The following is an 18,044-nucleotide window of genomic DNA, read 5'->3' as shown; positions in this document are numbered from 1 at the left end:
TGGTGACACATAATTACTTGTTTGACATCCCTCTGGACCCTATAATAATTTTTTCTATTTTGATAAGTCAAATTAATATGTGTCAATAATTATTGAGTGATATCATTTCATCACAACATCAAGAATAAAATTAAAAGTCAAATTAAATAAATAAAGAATCAAATCTAAAATGAAAAGAAAAAATTTAAAATGAGAATATCAATGACAAATTATATACACGCGAATGAAGTGTGGATGGGCCTTTTTTTTTTTATTTTTTTAATTTTTTTCTCCAAATTTACCATTAATGACAATAAAAACTACAAGATCATCAAAGAGACCACCTCTCTTTAGCAGTATATAATTCACATCAATCTTTTTTTTTTTTCCTCAGTTCATATTCTAAAGTTTACATCATAAAATATTTGTAATGTTACGTTATTCGAGTGGTTGCATTCCATATTTAAAAATTCGTATTCAAACCTTACACACACTCCCCTTTTTTTTAACCATTAACTACTATTCTACTAATCTTTAATATTCTTATTTCAAAAAAAAAAAAAAAAAAAAAGTTTTGAGCGTTTAGATGGTTTTGTAGCAAAAATAATTAATTAATTATTTTTATTTATTTATTTTCGGAAAGGTCTTGTGGCAAAAATCATTGCTTGAAGCTTTATCTATGTCCAAAAGTAAACCCCACAAACATCTCATTGGCCATAACAAACCATGTGTAGATACCACAAACGTGACCGCCTCATCACCACGTGACATATATTTAATTATTAGTAATTCATTCACTTTGATTGATTATCTTTATTACAAATGTATTTTTTTCTGTTTGTTTATTTATGAATGTATTCATGAGAACCTCGCCATTGAACTTACCCGAACGGTTAGGTTTTATGATTATTAGATTTTTTATAATTCAATTTAATATATATATAATTAAAAATATATATCATATATATATTTGTATATAATTTAATTCATATTATAATATAATTTTTTATTATATATTATGGTATAGTTGAGTTATTAAAAGATTAATTTTATTTTTCTATTGTCTATAAAATATAAAATATATATTCGTATATAATTTATAAGATGACTTAATTTAGTTTGATCTAATTGATTCTCATTTAATTGATTCTGACGTCACACAAATATGATCAAGGCATATATATCATATACGTGAATATATTACATATTAAGAACGAAAAAATGCAAATATTGATGCATAATCGAATCGTTTATGAATCGTTTAAAAAATATTTTTGAAATCATAACCACACCAAATCATAAAAAAATGAAACCATACCTCGGTTTGATCTACATGGATTTTAATTGATTAAAGTTTGCACCTTAATATCCATTGTTTTAGAGTTGATTAGGTCCCACAATCCCGTTTACTCGTATTTCCCAACCGGGCCAACCTTCTTAACGTGGAATGCCGGTCAAATCACGTGCTGGCGTACAAACGGAATCATATGCAGCGGAACCCACAAATCACTTTATCTAATAGTACCAGTAGTATACATATCCTATACATACTGTATATATACTGTACAGGTCTAATTGTTTCAGATCTACAACGAAACTTCGTGATATTATTCCAACAACAATCAGACAAATCTCATTTCTCAATCCATCGATTCGTTGAGCATAGTCTGCTTGGCATTCTCTCTGTACTTTATCGCCTACAGTATAAATTTGTTTTCGTTTTTCGAAATTCGTGGCGGTTGATTTGTGAAAATTTGAGAATTATCGGTATGAAAGAGAAGAAATCGGTGAAATTCGATCTTCAACAACAACACGACCACCATTATCAGAACGGTCACTTGTCTCCGTTCAAGTTCACGAAATTGCTCGATCCAGAGGCTTCTTGGGATAAGGTTTGAACTCTCAACATTCACTGTTGTTGTTGTTGAATTGTTCGTTTTCGAATTTAGGTTTATATCCATTCAATCTGTAATTAGTGTGGTGGATGGAAGTCGCGAGATCTTATTTTTCCTCTGTATCTCTCTCACTCACACAAACAAGCGCATACACACGTTTGCTGTGCACTTGAATTTATGATTCTTTTTTACATCAGTTCTAGCCTCAATTTCATTCATAAACTTTTGCTTTTCATTATGGTATTTAAGTTGCTATGCACTTTCAATGACGATGCTGAAAATTTGTGATGCACATTTAGATCTAATTTTTTTGTACGTGTGTGTATGTTACTTTATTTTGCATTTCTAGATCTGCTGTAGTTCAAAGCGTAAATACATAGCCTTAAAGTGTAATTATTTGTGCTCATGAACAAATGATGTGCTCTTGACTTGATGTTTGCCTGAAATGATTCCTCTGTCATTTTCTCTGTGGGTTAAGGCTAATATTATGTAGTAATTGGTTAATGTTGCAAATAATCAAACACACAGACTGTTGGAAACAAGATAGGATTATTTGCCATCTTATTTTGCTTCTTTGTGCTTGGTGTTTGGTTCGAGGAATAAGGATAAGGGGATTACACTTCGAGATGGCAATTGGGTTGTGGATTAAAGAGGCGCAATGGTAACAAATTTCACATATCTATGCAAAAATGATACTGCAACTAATTTCTCACAGTAGGAATTCAACGTGAAGAAACTAGTTGTTGGTTGCTTAGTTTCTACCTTGCATGATATGTATGTGTATGGTCTATAACCATGAAACTGCTCATGAGTCATGCCGAACCACTAATATGAAATCTTCCATGAAGGAAGGAGTTATGAGATGTGCTTCAATAGAAATGGGAGTTTTTTTTTCTTTTTTTTTTTTTAATTTTGACTTGTCTTCCACAAGGGAAACCAACAGTGGCCTTTCTTTAGTGGAAGATAGTCAGATACTACTCCGTGTCATATCCATCTAATGATAATCGATTATCAGTTGGCATAGTACTCACTTCACTTGTTATAATTTTAGTGGCCCTTAGTAGATAATTGGAAAGAGGCACTAGCAACATGCATCTTGTTTACCTCATTGTATCTCTTCTTTTATGCAGTTGATTATTTCCTACTATCTCTGACCATACAACTTGGTTCGCTTCCGTGCATCAAGGATGCAGTTTCAGTTCCAAATTTTGGAACCGTTAGAATTGGTTCAGTTCACAATTTAGACATAAAATAACTATACCAATGCAAATGGTACCGTAATACTTGTACACATGTATCTTTTTTTGAATTAATTAGTTAATAACTTTCCTACATATTAATCAAGGTTATATATATATTTCCCTCTTTCTAACATTGATTATCATTCACATACATAGATTAATAAAATAGGTAGTTTGCATATTTATTACAATTGTTATTTGTAGGTTTTAGAAACTATAAATGTTCTATTGACTAGGAACTAGAAGAAAATTTTATCCAGGTTTTAAGTAAAGTTTAATTTAATATAATTATCATTATTAAATTATTTAATTAAGCCCAATCCGTGAAACCAAACAGATCCAAACTGATTTTGGACGGTTCGGATTGATTTAATTTATGCGGTTCCTCCAGTTCAATTTGGTTCCAAATTCCAATTTTGTTGGAATGACTATGATTGGTTTTGTTCTAATTCACATTCTAAATTGAACAAAATTGAACTGTGCGCACTCCTAGAAAAAACAGATAAACATGTACCAAGGGACCAAAATATCTTTAGTGCACTTGGGAGGGCTGGGATCAACCCAACAACAGGTGGGGCCCACTGATGGGTTGATCTCAGCCTCCCCTGCTGAACTCCAGAATATAGTGATTTTGATTCACGTACTAAGGGGCCTAAATGTCTTACTTCATTAAGTAGTATAAATCAACAAATGATGACTATTTATTAGGATTGCCTTATTGACTTTTTGCTTATTGCACTCAACAATGTATTTTCGGTCATGGATTTATCACTTATTATTATGATTAATCATATAATAACACCTATTAATAGGAGTAGTTAATTAGATTTGGTGGTAATAACACAAATGGGGATATTATGGAGGTTTTCTTTCACTTCTGTGTCCTTTTCTTTTTATAACTTCATAAATATATTGAAAGAGATGGTCATTCTCACCTGCTCTATATGCCATCTTCCCATTCTTCCTAACACTCAGTACACCCAACTCTTTGGTCTCTGATCAAATCAAGTGGACTTCCTCTATTGATGGCCAATTCACAACGGCATCAATCACATTCTCCCTCTCTCCTACCCCACAATGTCTCAATTGGCCTCACCTCATTTGGAATAAAGCCTCAATTCCTACGCATAGGCTAATTTTGTGGATGGCTGCCCTATCTAGCCTTCCAACTCTTAATCGAAAGAGCCACTTAAATTCAGACACCCCCAACATTTGTTTTATCTGCTTTTCTCATCAACAATTCCATTCTCACCTCTTTTTCTCTTGCTCTTTCTCTGCTCCAATTTGACCTGTTATTCAGCTGAAATGTCGATCCATCTCTTTTCCTTCTTCATGGATCATGCTGATTGAATGAGAAAGCTTCCATTGGGAACCAAATAGACCCATGTTCAATGTTTGCAAAATGGCTCTTTTCTCCACAGTCTACCACATTTGGGGCGAACGCGTGCAAGATTATACTCAAACCACCCGATCATCACAGAATACAGTGCTTGGGGAAGATCTTGGCATCCATATCTTCGAAATTCTTTACTGGGGTGTTCAGAGAACGTGCAGAGTCACAATCTATCCTTGACGAATGGGGTGTCTGGGCCTTCGCCCACCCTTACGGCCTCCTGATCCATGTGCAAGGGCTCTCGCCTGAAGCTGCAGAGAGCTCCAACCGCTTATCGGAAGGTTGAATGGCATTCTCTAACAGTCACATAGGCAACTGTTAGTTTAGGTTATTTGATTTGGGCATGGGCTACTGGGCTCCTCCTTTTTTTAAGTCTAATATTGGCTTGAACAGGCCTTTTATGCCTCTGTATGACTTGTAATGCGTCTTGATTGAATGGGCCTAACCCTTGCAGGCCCAAACCTATGTACATATAACTTATCAATACATTTGCTTGATTTTTCGGAGAACAAAGATAGAGAGAGAGAGAGAGAGAGAGAGAGGTGGTTGTTCACCATGGATTAAAGTTCTTTTGACATATAAAATCGGTTATTAAATTTTTTTTATGACGGTCAAAATAGGTCATGTATGTCCTTAAGTGCTTAATATATATGATGTACAACTAATGTTGAAAATTTTGATTGTATTTAGAAGAAATTGAAATGTGCCATGGAGGGTTGGCTGTGACAGGTTGCTTGCATGATTATTTAATGTATTGATTGTTATGCTTTGCAGGACCAATTGGGAGATGTATTGCATTGGATTCGACAAGTGGTGGCCCTTGTATGTGGGATGCTATGGGGTGCCATTCCTTTGGTTGGGGGCGTCTGGATTGTCGTGTAAGTTAATGCTTGTATGAGTTATTTGGTTATAGTATTTAAAGGAAATTGTTATTTCTTTTTCAGTTATTTGCTTCATAAAGTCATACAATCGATTTCATTGGTACCATCCAACCGAATCCAATTCAATTGTTTAATGATAGTTGGCTCATGGTTGGTGTGTATGTTGCCGTGGGAATGTGCTCATGTAATGGTTAATGCGCTTCATGGTGGCTATAACATTCCCTAAAACATCTGACCGAGTGACATGAATTAATGTTTGTATTGTTTTATTTTTGTCTTTCAATAGAAGAATTCTTCAAGATGTCTTTGAATTTCTTTGAGATCTTTTTTGATAAGTAGATTGTTCTTTTTTCTTTTTAATTTTTAAGGAGGTTCAGGTTGGTTGATTCTTTGACTCTTTTCACATTCACCTCCCTTGTGTAATTTTTTTGGAGGAAATAAAGTTGGCAGGTTTAGGGAGCAAATATGTACTGACATCTTCACTTTAAGAATAACCTTTCCTTTTTTGTTAAGTAATTTTTGTAAAACCACAGACACATAAAACAGCTACAACCGCTTGCTTTCTCCACTATAAGAAAGAATATCTCCAGGGGTGTTTGATTGGGATTATCTTGTGCTACTTCCATGCTTCTTGGAATCTGTTTAGAAATTTTTTGGCTATTCTGTGCATTAAGTGGTTGATGCTTCATAATTTCCTCCAGTTGAGCGTTACAAATATCCTAAAAGTTAAAATATTGTTGTGGGTAAGAAACATAGGTATTCTCTTTCAATGTCTGTTAGGTGGTTCAAGTGTTTTTGTAAATCTCACTTGCTTGAGAGGAAATATTTGTTAGATAATTGTAAACTATGTTGCACATGAATGATCATACCTATTATGCATCAGACATCTTATCTTAATATGTTAAACCTTTTCGCTGCACCATTTGGAAGCTTGCATTATCAACTTAAATGCTGATTTCGGTTTCAGGTTTCTGATGATATCCTCTGGGATAGTATATGGCTATTATGCAATGACACTAAAGATCGACGAAGAAGATTTTGGTGGTCATGGCGCTCTACTTCAAGAAGGGCTTTTTGCTTCTATTACGCTCTTTCTGGTACTAATTCTGATGTTCTCTCTCTTTAATACAAAATAGTAGATTAAAAAAGAGGCCTTCGTTGGTTAATAACTTTGCTTGCTTCTCCTTTTCTGTTGTCAGCTTGCGTGGATTGTAGTATACAGCTTGATGCACTTCTGATTGACTAGCTTCTCGATTTAGCTACCATCTCCCTCCGAATTTTGTTGAATTATCTAGCTCAGTTGTATGAGGATCGACTTTAGTCTGAGATTTGAGGAAATTTCATAGTTTCCTTGAACATTTTTTTTTTCCACAATCATAGAAAATGATTGTGCAACCACCTAATTTTGTAGTTCATGAACACACTAAGTTTTTATTTATGATAAATAGTTTTGATGACATTTATTCGATAATCATTTTTTATAATTAGAAATGAAATTGTTAAAGGAGCAAAAAATTGAAATCAATATATGGGTTATTGGTGTGTGTGTATATACACACGTATGCGTTGCTTTAGTTTAAGAATTTCATCTCTTAATTAAGCATGCATAGCGTGCACGTCCAAGACAACGTCTTTGTAGAAGTATACCATTTTTTGACATTTTATCTAACAAAATGGCCCACCATGATATTGGAGTGTTTATATCTGGAATTCTCTCCCTATACATCTTGGATATAATTTTGTATCCACAATTAGACGCGACGGGGACGTGCTTAGAACAGGAAGAATTCTCTCCGTACTGCCAACTTTGAGAACTAGGGTGTCATGCAGTCGCTCGACATTGATAAGACTTGTTAACAAGACGATACTATTTATTGCTTAGAGGACGGAATCGGTCGGGTTTGAATTCAATCATGGTACAAGATGTGTCTTTGTCTATTAAATTGTCGGGAGAAAAAACAAAAAAAAAAAAACAGAAAGAAAATCCTTTAGGATTATTAAAATTTGCCAAAATGAAAAAAAAAATATATATATATATATATATATATATATATGGAACGATAGATTCATGCTACTGTACACAAGACTTGGCAATCACACAAATCAAGTGGAGGGATGTCAGCCACCAATCTCAAATGCATCTTTGCCGTCTGCCTCTCCGTCGAATCAAGTAAATGCGGCCATAAACCCACTGTCTACCGAGGCTTGAAAGGGATTGCTGCACAAGTCATGACGCAAAATTTCAAACCTAGTTTGAATATTGCAATAAGATCCAAAAAAGGGAAATATGCTGAACCAAGAACTAAGCCGAATCTCCTAGTCTAATCTGTAATCAAACTAAGCATAAGGATAAATAGGAAAATGAGAACTGATTGACAACAAAACCAGAAGGTAAAAAACACACTGAACTGTGACACACTGGACCGTTAACCTCTCCTCCCTCAAAAGGGAGGTGAGGGGTTTGAGCCCCATAGTGGCCACTTGTGTGTGTGCGCGCGAGGAGAGAGAGCATTTACCTAAAAAAAAAAAAAAGAAAAAAACAGAACTGACATGCACAACTTCCAAGCCTATAATGGACATTTGGTATGATATGTAGTTACTATTAAATGTCCAAAAGAAAATTAATATACATATTTTGTTTAAATATTTTCACGAATAACATGTGTGAGAAGTCCATATATAATTAAGACTCCCATTTACACACCTCAATTTGATAATGAGCATTCCTTCAATCCTTTCAGATGGAAGTAGTCATGTTATGAGGAATAAGTTCACAATTTTTTGTCAAGTATGCAAGAATGCATGCCTAAATCCAACTATATAAGCATCAAGCTCAAACTCAACTTGTTTGAGCCGTGCAGCGGCGGGGGGAGGATGTGAAACATGCATTATCTAGCATAAACAAGATCAACTATAATTACCTCAACCTTAGTGCGGAATTCTAGAGAGCATTCACATACATGACAATCCGCTTTCTGGGGGGATTTATTAGACTGATCTGATCTCACAAATGCAAAGACCTGCAAACAAATAGATGGTGTGCAAGTTGTAAGGATTGGTACATTGAAAGTTGACTCATAAATATGATTCTCATCATGACAGAAAATCTAGGTAAAAAATTAAAAATTAAAAAAAAAAAGCTTCCAAAATTTTGAACGAATGAAAGCTTGTTTTATTAAAACTGACCTCCTCCCCACAATTTGGGCATGAGCCCTTTAATGCTACCAAGTCATTCCTCCATAGACCTCGTAGTGCTCCAACTGCAAGTAGTTCGCAAGGAAGGATGATATTGAAACAATAATGAGAGACTAAATATAATTTACTTATGCACACACAATATTATAAATCATATACCATAACACCTAGGCCCTTGAACAATATTTTACCTGGAAGTTCAATTAACTGCTTTACACATCATCAGCCACCCATGCTGTGTAACAGCATTTTAAGCAAGACGTAATATTGTTTTCAAATTTTAGAAATGGCATGTTCAATGTTTTCCTTAACAGTAACGATATTCTCCAAAAGTCTTCATGATTGTATCTGATTCCATACAACAGCTACAGCATTACGTAAAACTCTACACTAAAACAAACCCTCAAGTTGAAACTACTAACCCAAAAAAGAAAACTACAAAAAAAGGTCAAGAATAAAAATACAGATTTTTTAAACCGCTGATTATTGGTGAAATTGATATATTTTGTGGGGAAATATGCTCAGATTATGCATTAACTGACAAATAACTTTGAATTTTCATGGAAAATATAACAGAGTAACATAGACAATACACATAATCTGTCAAACAGGAATTGATTTTGATTAAGATGTTATATTCTTACCCCAATTTCAGGCATAACCTAGAAAACAAGCAAGATATATAATTTAAAATGTATAATTTTTCAATAAGTGACTACAAGTAATGCATCTAGCCAAGACTTGAGCAGTTGAGCCTACACTTCCCTTCTGGCAATGCATCCTTTTCTTTTAAAACATTATGTATTGAGGTAATGGATTTTTTTCAGCTTATTTTATAAAATGAAAAGGTTTAAACAGTAAAACCAACCAAACAAAGGAAAATACTATCAATTGACACTGTAGTTCATCAAAGAACTATGCAGTTAGAATTTGCAGTTTTTCTCAACTTAATGGATTGTATAAAAAGAAAACTGTGAAGTCATATTCAATCCATTTAGTTAACACATGTTGGGTGGTGCAAGGTTAAGAAAGCTTAAAGAAATATATCAGTGAGTATTTCAAAACTATTACCAGATGCTGATGCAATTGGATAGCCAATCACGGATCCCAATACAATGAAAAGAATGCCATTCAGCGTGGAAAGAAACTCTAATGCAGATGCTTGGCTGCTGTAGGAAAATCCTGAATTGAATGCATCTTGATAAGCTTGACCGATAGTGTAGACAATAGGTATAAGACAGACTGAACTGCCGAAACCAAGAATCAGGAGCCATATGCTTGCTAATGCGAAAACCTGTGAAGGATCTTCCTGCCCTACATCCACGTCATTCGATATTCAAGTGGAGAAAATTCCAACACTCCTACTTGTTTAAAGAAATTCACTCATATTGTATAGCAATTCAATTTTAGAGCTAATTGATCCACTGCATTCAGATTCAGTATCTCAAAAATTAGATAGGCCATGCCAAAGCATCAAACAGAATAGTGTTTTTAAGATTTTCATGCAGGAAAAAAATAATAATAATAACCAGAAAGTCGAGTAAGCAGAGAGTTTGCCAAAAGGAAATGGTAGCAGAGAACTATTCATTTTTCTGATTTTGGGCTATGTCCCATAAAAACACATGCATCATTTGTGAGGATTCCCTGTAAAAAATAGTCTAATATGAAAACCTTGAAGTTTGCAAGCTAATTTCAGGAATGAGTATAGCATAAAGTCAAACTCCAATGTTTCCGTACACAATGCAAGAAATGAATAAATTTACCTCAGCATCAGCATATGTTGACTGCCGCCTAAGACTGCAACGGGGATACTTGACAACATATTTTGAACCATAACACCTCAATTTCAACTGTTCCAAAAATACTTTCCTTATATGAGTTCAATGGATAAACACAATGTGTTAGCGTCTAGTGATTGCAGATGACAAAGTAGTGTGTAAATCTTACCTCTACTCTATCAAACATATCATCAACTATCAAAGGCTTCCCGCTGTAATATGAATCCCGTGCCTAAGACAGGAGCAAGCAATAGCACATGAGAGAGAGCCACACAAAGACATAGACTCAGAGAGAGTGGAGTTTTTTTCTTAATTCTTAATTTATATTGGGGGAAAAGATTAATAGTTATTATTCAGGTTAGTACTGCTTATTACAATCACAATTTAGTTTCTATACTGGGGAATTCATTAGAAATTATCTAAGATTAACTAGAACAGTCAAATCAATGAGAAGGATGTTATTTTGTAAATGAAAGAGATCATCGTAACTACAATACTACTAACATTGCACTCAGTGTAAATGCGAGGGTTATTGTAAATTCATAATCCCTTCATATATGAGTCCAACAGGTCATCGTTATCATTCCGGACAGGATTTATAGTATATCCTACAAGTGGTAAACTTTAGGGGTGAAGATGCTATAATAGTTTTCCTTCCAGGGACACTCTATGCAAAAACTATAATGTTCTGTTTGGAAGCATTGAATCCTCACCTTGGAATTGGAGAAATTTCAGTTTAAACCTGAACTAAATTTTCTCCAATTCCAAATCCAAGGAGCCGATTCGGAGCTCCCAAACAAGCATGGCATAATTGTAATCAAACCTAGTGTCAACTTTTTGTGGAGAAGCATATCATTAGCACGATGTGCTTTTGTTAGCTTTTTTTCTCAAAATTTCCTTTTTCCAGATTTAATTGATTGCTTGACGTTCAATATGCATATGTCATTTCTAGTGTAATGATAATCTATGGTTTACCAAGCAATACAAGGCATAAGTTCAGAGACTAATACAAATAACAATTACATAGAAAGAAAGGTATTATATATTAAAACGAAACATGAATTTCAAGCCCTTACTTTTGGGTCAGACAGAAAGTGAGATGTAGTGAAATTACTTGACGATAGAGGGCTTCGAGAGTTTCTTTGCTTGCGGACTCGATTGGGCCAACGAAGATGCATGACGGCCCCTGGGCGAGGGAGGACGACGGCGACGGTGGCTCGCGCTCGCGTCGAGTGGACACAACACCGCTCCTCGTGGAGAACCGAACCGAGAACGGAGTGCCGGTTCGGCTGCTTCTGCAGAGTTCAACGGCAGTTGAACCGATCACGTGACGAGGGACGGTGACGCTCGTGCCGGCCGACATGAGTGGCTGATCAGAAGCTGTTCTGGTGGTGAGAAGCTGAGTAAAACATGCGGTTGAAATGGATGTTTGACTCGGGAATATGTAATGGCCACAAATTTGGAAAGTGGGGACTTTTATAGTTATAGCAAATTATGACAAAAATACCCTCTCAGGCTCTCATTCATTTTGGCTGATTTTTGTTTCAGTTTTGTGGTTGATATTGGAATTTTAAATTTATAAGAAGAAAACAAAATTACGAAAAAATTATTAATATGCGTTTGCCGGGAGTCGAACCCGGGTCTATTGCTTGGAAGGCAATTATCCTAACCGTTGGACTACAAACGCAACTGTACAACTTCTCAAAATAAACCATCATATTGGATTGTTGGGAAACTCCCATCCAGTGCACATCAAATCAAGTTTCAGCGCTTATAAAACCGACAATATAACGCTCGTGCAATGCATTTATATCGAGAATACATCATTACAACATTGCTCCATTTTTCAATTATGCAAGGAGAGAATCGTTTGGGAACATTTCATAAAATTATAAGGACAAATAGTTTTACAATCGAGACCCTTTTGATACAAATACACGGATAATGTATCAAGTTGTATCAATAATGAGAATTCTCGGTCTCTCATTTGAAAAAAGAAGAAATACCACTCAACTTAAGCCCTTATGTTCCACTCTTGCAAGTTTTAGATTTCTTTGCATTTTGTATCAATAATGAGAACTCTCTACCACTTAGAAGCAGTAAGTCTTACCATTATGGTCCTCTCTTGCAATGTTTAGATTTCTTTCCATAAAAAATGAGCTTGTACTTCTGCTGGCTTAGAAATTAAAATTGAATTGAAAATAATAGCTTATGAGAGAACATGTAAAGGTTATATGGTTTTATTAAATTAATGAAACTATTGAAAGAATATTCTTCATGTGATAAAACTCGATCATTCATATGGAGATAAAGGTAAGAATAATGATAATAAGTGAGGGAATCCTCTTTAGATCCAATAGATAGAATCTCTATTTATTTTTTTATTTTTTTTATGATGGTGACAACGACATCTTAGAGCATTTTTTAATTTATCGCCGAGCACATGTAGTCTTTCTGTCTTACATGTAGGAACAATTATTGGATTTGAACTCCCAACTTTCAATATGCTCTTTGTCAGTAATAGATAAGATACACTCTCTTTACAGCGTTTTTATCGATATTTGTCATACCCGCCAATAATTGATACCTATACACCCACAAGTTAATTTTATTTTTTTTCCACTGTTTCATGCTTCTATTTGATGTGACAAGCGAAGAACACTTTAATAAAGTAATGCAGAATAGAGAGAAATCAAGCTGGTCCAATTACCATTTGAATTATAGTATCTAATTTATAAATCAGGAATTCTATTCTTATGGTATCTGCTCTTTCATGCTTGAGATTCAAATTTACTCATTGTCTTTGTGTGTCATTTGATTGCCAAAAGCAGTTGGGAAAAAATATAACTTTAATTCCATCATGGTTCGCATTATTTGTTACGGTTGTGGTATTGATCATGATCGCGGTATGGTCGTGGTATCAATCGCGATGGCGGTGTAACAGACCTGAACACAGTCAATATAAACTGACCAATATGAATCACGTATCGAACTTGAAAAAGAATCGCATATCGAACGATACGATGAACCATGCCCACAACCCCGTAATAATCCCAATATATTTCTAAAACTCGAAACTCTCTTTTATCCAACCAAATTTGTGGACAAGCAAATGGAGTAACATTTGGGAAAACGAAATATTCAAGATTGATATACTGTAGATGCTAGATGATAGTATCATAGCCTTCCTCTACATTGAGAAATGGTCAGTAGATGGAAACTAACATCTAGAACGAAGAAAGAAAATGACATAACTGTCAATCGGAATTTTGTACCAACTGATGTGGCAGATACTTAATGAAACACAACATCCTGCAGAACACCACGTTCTTATTTTAGTAGCAAAAGCACAAAAATAGTAGGATGTTCACCACTACAGTTTCTCAGACACACTCTTTTCACTCAAAAAATAAAAAATAAAAGATATTAGTAAATAAAAATATGAAGAAGCAACATGGAATCTCAAGAAACAAACATATATACAGATCACAGCAAGAAGGAAGTACATATGTTCTGTCTTAGCCAAGACATTAGCAGGTGTTGTGAAACTAATACAACCAAAGCTATGTTTGGGAACACCTAAATTAAATTTTCTCCAATTTCAAATCTAAGACACAGATTTGGTGCTCCCAAACACAATGTACGAATTTGTTGTTGTTTTGGCTTCTGGTCTTGTTCTATTCTCTTTTCTGTTCTTCCTACCACTGCTTTACTCGTTTGTCTGTTCTTTTAAACAAACGATCCCATTCATGTTTACCTTCTATTTTTCCAAATAAATTGTACTTCCAAGTAAATTCTTCGTCGAAATCAAAGCTAGAATTCCTCCCCTCTCTCATTTCCTCCCTCAATGTCTCCACCCTCTCAAGAACTCCCTTCACTGTTATGTCAAATGCATCTTCGAGTGTCTTCAATCTAGACCTTGGATCAGCGTAAATCACTTTGGGAATCAGTTTTATAACCTCCTCTCTCATTGCAACTATCTCGGCTTTACGAAAACCGCGCAATACCCTCTCAATCCTTACACTACTGTTTTTAAGGTCCTCCGGTATGAACACTGAGTACTTGTTGAAATTCTTTGGTAAATGCCATAGATACTGAATGTAAGCAGAACCGGGATGGAAAAACACCGGTATGCACCCTGCCAAGATTGAATCAAACGTTGATCGCCTAGTAAATGAGTCCCCGGGAGGCTGCAAGCAGAACACAGAGTTCTGAAAGATTTTCATCACAAGACCTGGCTTATTGCACTTGTTGTCAATATCAGTGCATCTGAGGAACTTGCATTTCCTCTCCGAGTTTAGGCACTGGTCGATGATCTCATTCCGGATAGAGTCATCCATGTTAGGCCTTGGTGCACCAACAAACGAAAAGAAGAACCCCCTTTTCAGTTTCCTCATCCTGCTTTGCCATCTGAACACCTCATTGTCACTGGAAGGATGGAAATATGTCGGATATGGCACCGCGAAGTCATTTTTATTCCAAGGACTCGATTCAATTGTCAAGATTGTCATGTTCTTAGACTCAGGCAACATCATCAGCTTGTTGCCCCAAAGCCAGTCCTCGTCTAGGGCTCTTCTGAAATCCCAAGTTATTCGCCCTGCAACGAAGAAATGGTCTCTTCCATACATGACATTCCACTCAGGTTTTTCTCTAAGCCACTTGACCAAATCAAGAGAGCCTAAATCTCTCATTGACGCGTTATAATCAAATAGGTGCCTAGAAACTTCTAGCCCTGCATAAAAGGGTACAAAAATGGCTGAAGCCTTGGATGAATCATTTGTCAAACACTTGTACTGTTTCATCCTGTTGTGGAATATGATCTCTAATGCAAATTGATTCGTCGCGAACCAACCAGAGCTACGAAATGGCTTGCCAAGACCCACGTTGATTATGTGCTTGCACATGTTGGTCCATTTGTTAAGTGTCCTGCATTGCTTGAGCAAGTCCTCGTTGAATCTGCTAGGAAGATCATGAACATATATGTATCGACCCGAACACGAATCAACACTAGGCTTTGGCTCACTAATCTTTTCAACAATGGGTGGTGAAAAACTAGCTTTTTTATCAACCCAATTGCTGTTCTTGATTGGCTCTTCTTCATTTTCTCTATCATAATCATGTTCATGTGCTGATTCGTTCTTTGACAAGAATGTTCGATTACTTGGCTCCAATTTTTTCTCAATAATCTGTTTTTGATCAACAGTTTCAACCCATGTTGTAGATTCTGAAGGCTCTACGGAATTTGTTTGGCTATGAGCTAATGGTGTGAGTCCGTAATTTGAAGACCAATCATAAACGTAAAGCAAGAAGTACCAAAGAACAAACAAGGCAAAGACGAAGAACCATAACTTATTGCGACACCTCGCCACCTGTGGCAAATTATCCATCTTTTCACGACGGATTGTTGTAGATAATTTTCTCCGCTGATTCATCAATTCTGGGAAGTGTTCATAGAGGATGCATTAGGAAAGAGAATAATGGAAACTCGGAAGGACACATGTGCCTGGTGCACCTAATATCTTCTCGAAACCAAGAATGAAAAGGTACGGATCTATAAAGCAAGAAAATTAATGAATTGGGTTGCGGAATTTTGAATAGGCTGTACACAAATGCTTTGAAAGCAATGCAGGAAAAAGTGTTCATAGAGGGTGCATTAGGAAAAAGAATAATGAAAATTCGAAGAACGTGTATGCTTGGCGTATCGAATATCTTCTCGAAGCTAAGAATGAGAAGAACGTGGAGATGTTTATAGCAAGTAACTAATTGGGTTACAAAATTTTGAATTGTTGTATGCAAATGCTTTGAAAAGCAATGCAAGAAAAAGTGTTCATTGGGGATGCAATAGGAAAAAGAATAATGGAAATTCAAAGAAATGTGTATGTTTGGCTTACCTAATATCTTCTCCAATCGAAAAATGAGAGGTGTTGATGTATACAGATAGAAATGAAATGAATTGGGTTACGAAATGTTGAATAGCTGTACACAAATTCTTTGAAAGAAATGCAGGAATTGAATGATGGAGAGTTGAAATTGAACCATTCAAGCTCAAACTCTTTTTATGGAATCTTCTAAATATGAGGAGCAAATCAGGATTCGTAACAGCGAATCCAAATTGGTCAATCTTCCTAATTTCTTCTGGTTCATTAACAGTTTGATATGATACGGTAATTTAGCATTAGTTCTATTCGCGACCGTTGGATTGGACTGCTGTTTGGGTAATATCTGATTTTAATCTCATTCTCTGTTTTTTTTGGTAAGTAATTTTTAACTCACTCATTAAATAGGATGAACCTCTTTCAATGAATAATACGTATTTGTTAGTAGTGGTGGAATTTTTTCATTACTCATAGAGTAATCATAGGAGTCAAATAATCGAATAAATTCCATTAATTTTATACAAAACAAAAGCTAATATCATGATCAAATCAAGAATATTAGTAATATTATAATTATGTCAACTATTACTTTAAATTGATCCAACTATCTAGCTTTACATTATTACTCTTGCATAAAATGGCTACATTTGAACTCATGTTGTCACATTCTCGGACCATTCATTTTACTAGCACAGCAAGCCATGAACTCTACGCAAAAATGGAAAAGTAATTAGATTCTGCCTTTTATACCTTTTAATACTTGGCCTCTCAGATATTGTTGTGATCCTGATTTTAGCATTAATATCAGAAGCTTGATCAATCCGCACCGATTGACCACATATATGCTGGTTGAGAAATTATTACATCGTTCATTGATGCTTAGTGAACCAGTTAAATTTAGACTCTCAAATTAAAAAAATGACTTCACAAGAATATATTAATATATTACAAAAAAAAATATCTCAACATTAATTTTTATTGGATTAGATCACCAACACTTGATAAAAAAAATTGACCAAAAAAAATATTTAATAATTTCTCGATATTGGATAAGTTGGACATGTCACGTCAAGAATCAAATCAATAAAAATTCACCATTTAGAGAATGGGTCCCAACACTTGATAAAAAAAACTGTTTAAAATTGTCGTTTATAAATTAATTTATAACATTTTCATCAATTGGCCACACGGATGACTTGATATCACCAAGATCACTCATACCTAACAAAAAACGGATAAACATACTCTCTAGGGCTGACCCTAGGCTTAGGTGACCTAAGCGATTGCCTAGGGCCCAAAATTTCGTATTACTAGGATTCAAAATATTTTGGACCTGGCATTCGACTGGGGCCTCATAAAATATTGGGTCTATCGGTACTTTATACTTAGATATCCCCACATAGACCCATAGGTGATAAAATGAGCTTTGAATAAGAGTGAAGGACTGAAAAGCCAATATCTTGAAACCCAGGACTGTTCAAATGTAAATTTATCACGAATTTTGTAAATGAATCAGACCTGAGTCTACACAAAGCCAAGCTACTATGTTTAAAAATTGTGTACTCAAAAAAGGTTGTTCAAAATAATTACTTTGTCAATAAGGTAAACAAAAACAAAATCTAATGAACTATAATGAACGGGTTTGTATCAGACTATCAATTTAACATTTATTGCAGTTGTTTAGTTTTTGTTTATTGGTACATTTTACAACACAACTCAATAAAAATGAGTTTTTAGTGATTTTATTAAATTTTTATAAAAATTAGTTTTAAGTTATTTTTAAAAATTTTGGAAGCCTATTTAACA

At 34.9% G+C, this 18,044-nt stretch overlaps 3 protein-coding genes and 1 non-coding gene across 5 annotated transcripts; 1 reads left to right on the top strand and 3 right to left on the bottom strand.

The window, feature by feature from the left end:
- The first annotated feature begins 1,546 nt into the window (after positions 1–1,546).
- Positions 1,547–6,860, top strand: LOC132307109 (uncharacterized). Its single transcript, XM_059804778.1, has 4 exons — positions 1,547–1,871; positions 5,283–5,386; positions 6,357–6,486; positions 6,589–6,860. The coding sequence occupies exons 1-4, from the start codon at positions 1,749–1,751 to the stop codon at positions 6,625–6,627; spliced, it is 396 nt and encodes a 131-aa protein (XP_059660761.1). The 5' UTR covers positions 1,547–1,748; the 3' UTR covers positions 6,628–6,860.
- Positions 6,861–7,239: 379 nt separating this feature from the next.
- Positions 7,240–11,819, bottom strand: LOC132307108 (PGR5-like protein 1B, chloroplastic). Of its 2 annotated transcripts, none has more exons than XM_059804776.1 (7): positions 11,477–11,819; positions 10,532–10,594; positions 10,348–10,434; positions 9,656–9,893; positions 8,576–8,649; positions 8,311–8,409; positions 7,240–7,607 (listed from the first exon to the last, which is right to left on the bottom strand). In XM_059804776.1, exons 1-7 carry the CDS (start codon positions 11,723–11,725, stop codon positions 7,521–7,523), a joined length of 897 nt encoding a protein of 298 aa, XP_059660759.1. In that variant the 5' UTR covers positions 11,726–11,819; the 3' UTR covers positions 7,240–7,520. The 2 variants fall into 2 exon arrangements, with proteins under 2 accessions (XP_059660759.1, XP_059660760.1); XM_059804777.1 differs by having other exon boundaries at positions 11,439–11,680.
- A 158-nt stretch (positions 11,820–11,977) lies between these two features.
- TRNAG-UCC (transfer RNA glycine (anticodon UCC)) lies at positions 11,978–12,049 on the bottom strand. The gene has a single exon. It is a non-coding gene; the product is annotated as a tRNA-Gly (tRNA).
- Positions 12,050–14,060: 2,011 nt separating this feature from the next.
- On the bottom strand, positions 14,061–15,794 carry LOC132309553 (probable xyloglucan galactosyltransferase GT11). The gene has a single exon (XM_059807847.1). It carries the CDS (start codon positions 15,792–15,794, stop codon positions 14,061–14,063), a length of 1,734 nt encoding a protein of 577 aa, XP_059663830.1.
- Between the last annotated feature and the right edge of the window lie 2,250 nt (positions 15,795–18,044).

Source organism: Cornus florida, unplaced genomic scaffold (genome assembly GCF_030987335.1).
Source record: "Cornus florida cultivar Cherokee Brave unplaced genomic scaffold, ASM3098733v1 CherokeeBrave_3.0.0_Hap2_Chr05, whole genome shotgun sequence".
Classification (NCBI taxonomy): Eukaryota; Viridiplantae; Streptophyta; class Magnoliopsida; order Cornales; family Cornaceae; genus Cornus; species Cornus florida.
The sequence above is the reverse complement of the archived record's forward strand: the minus strand, read 5'-3'. Positions and strand labels throughout refer to the sequence as shown.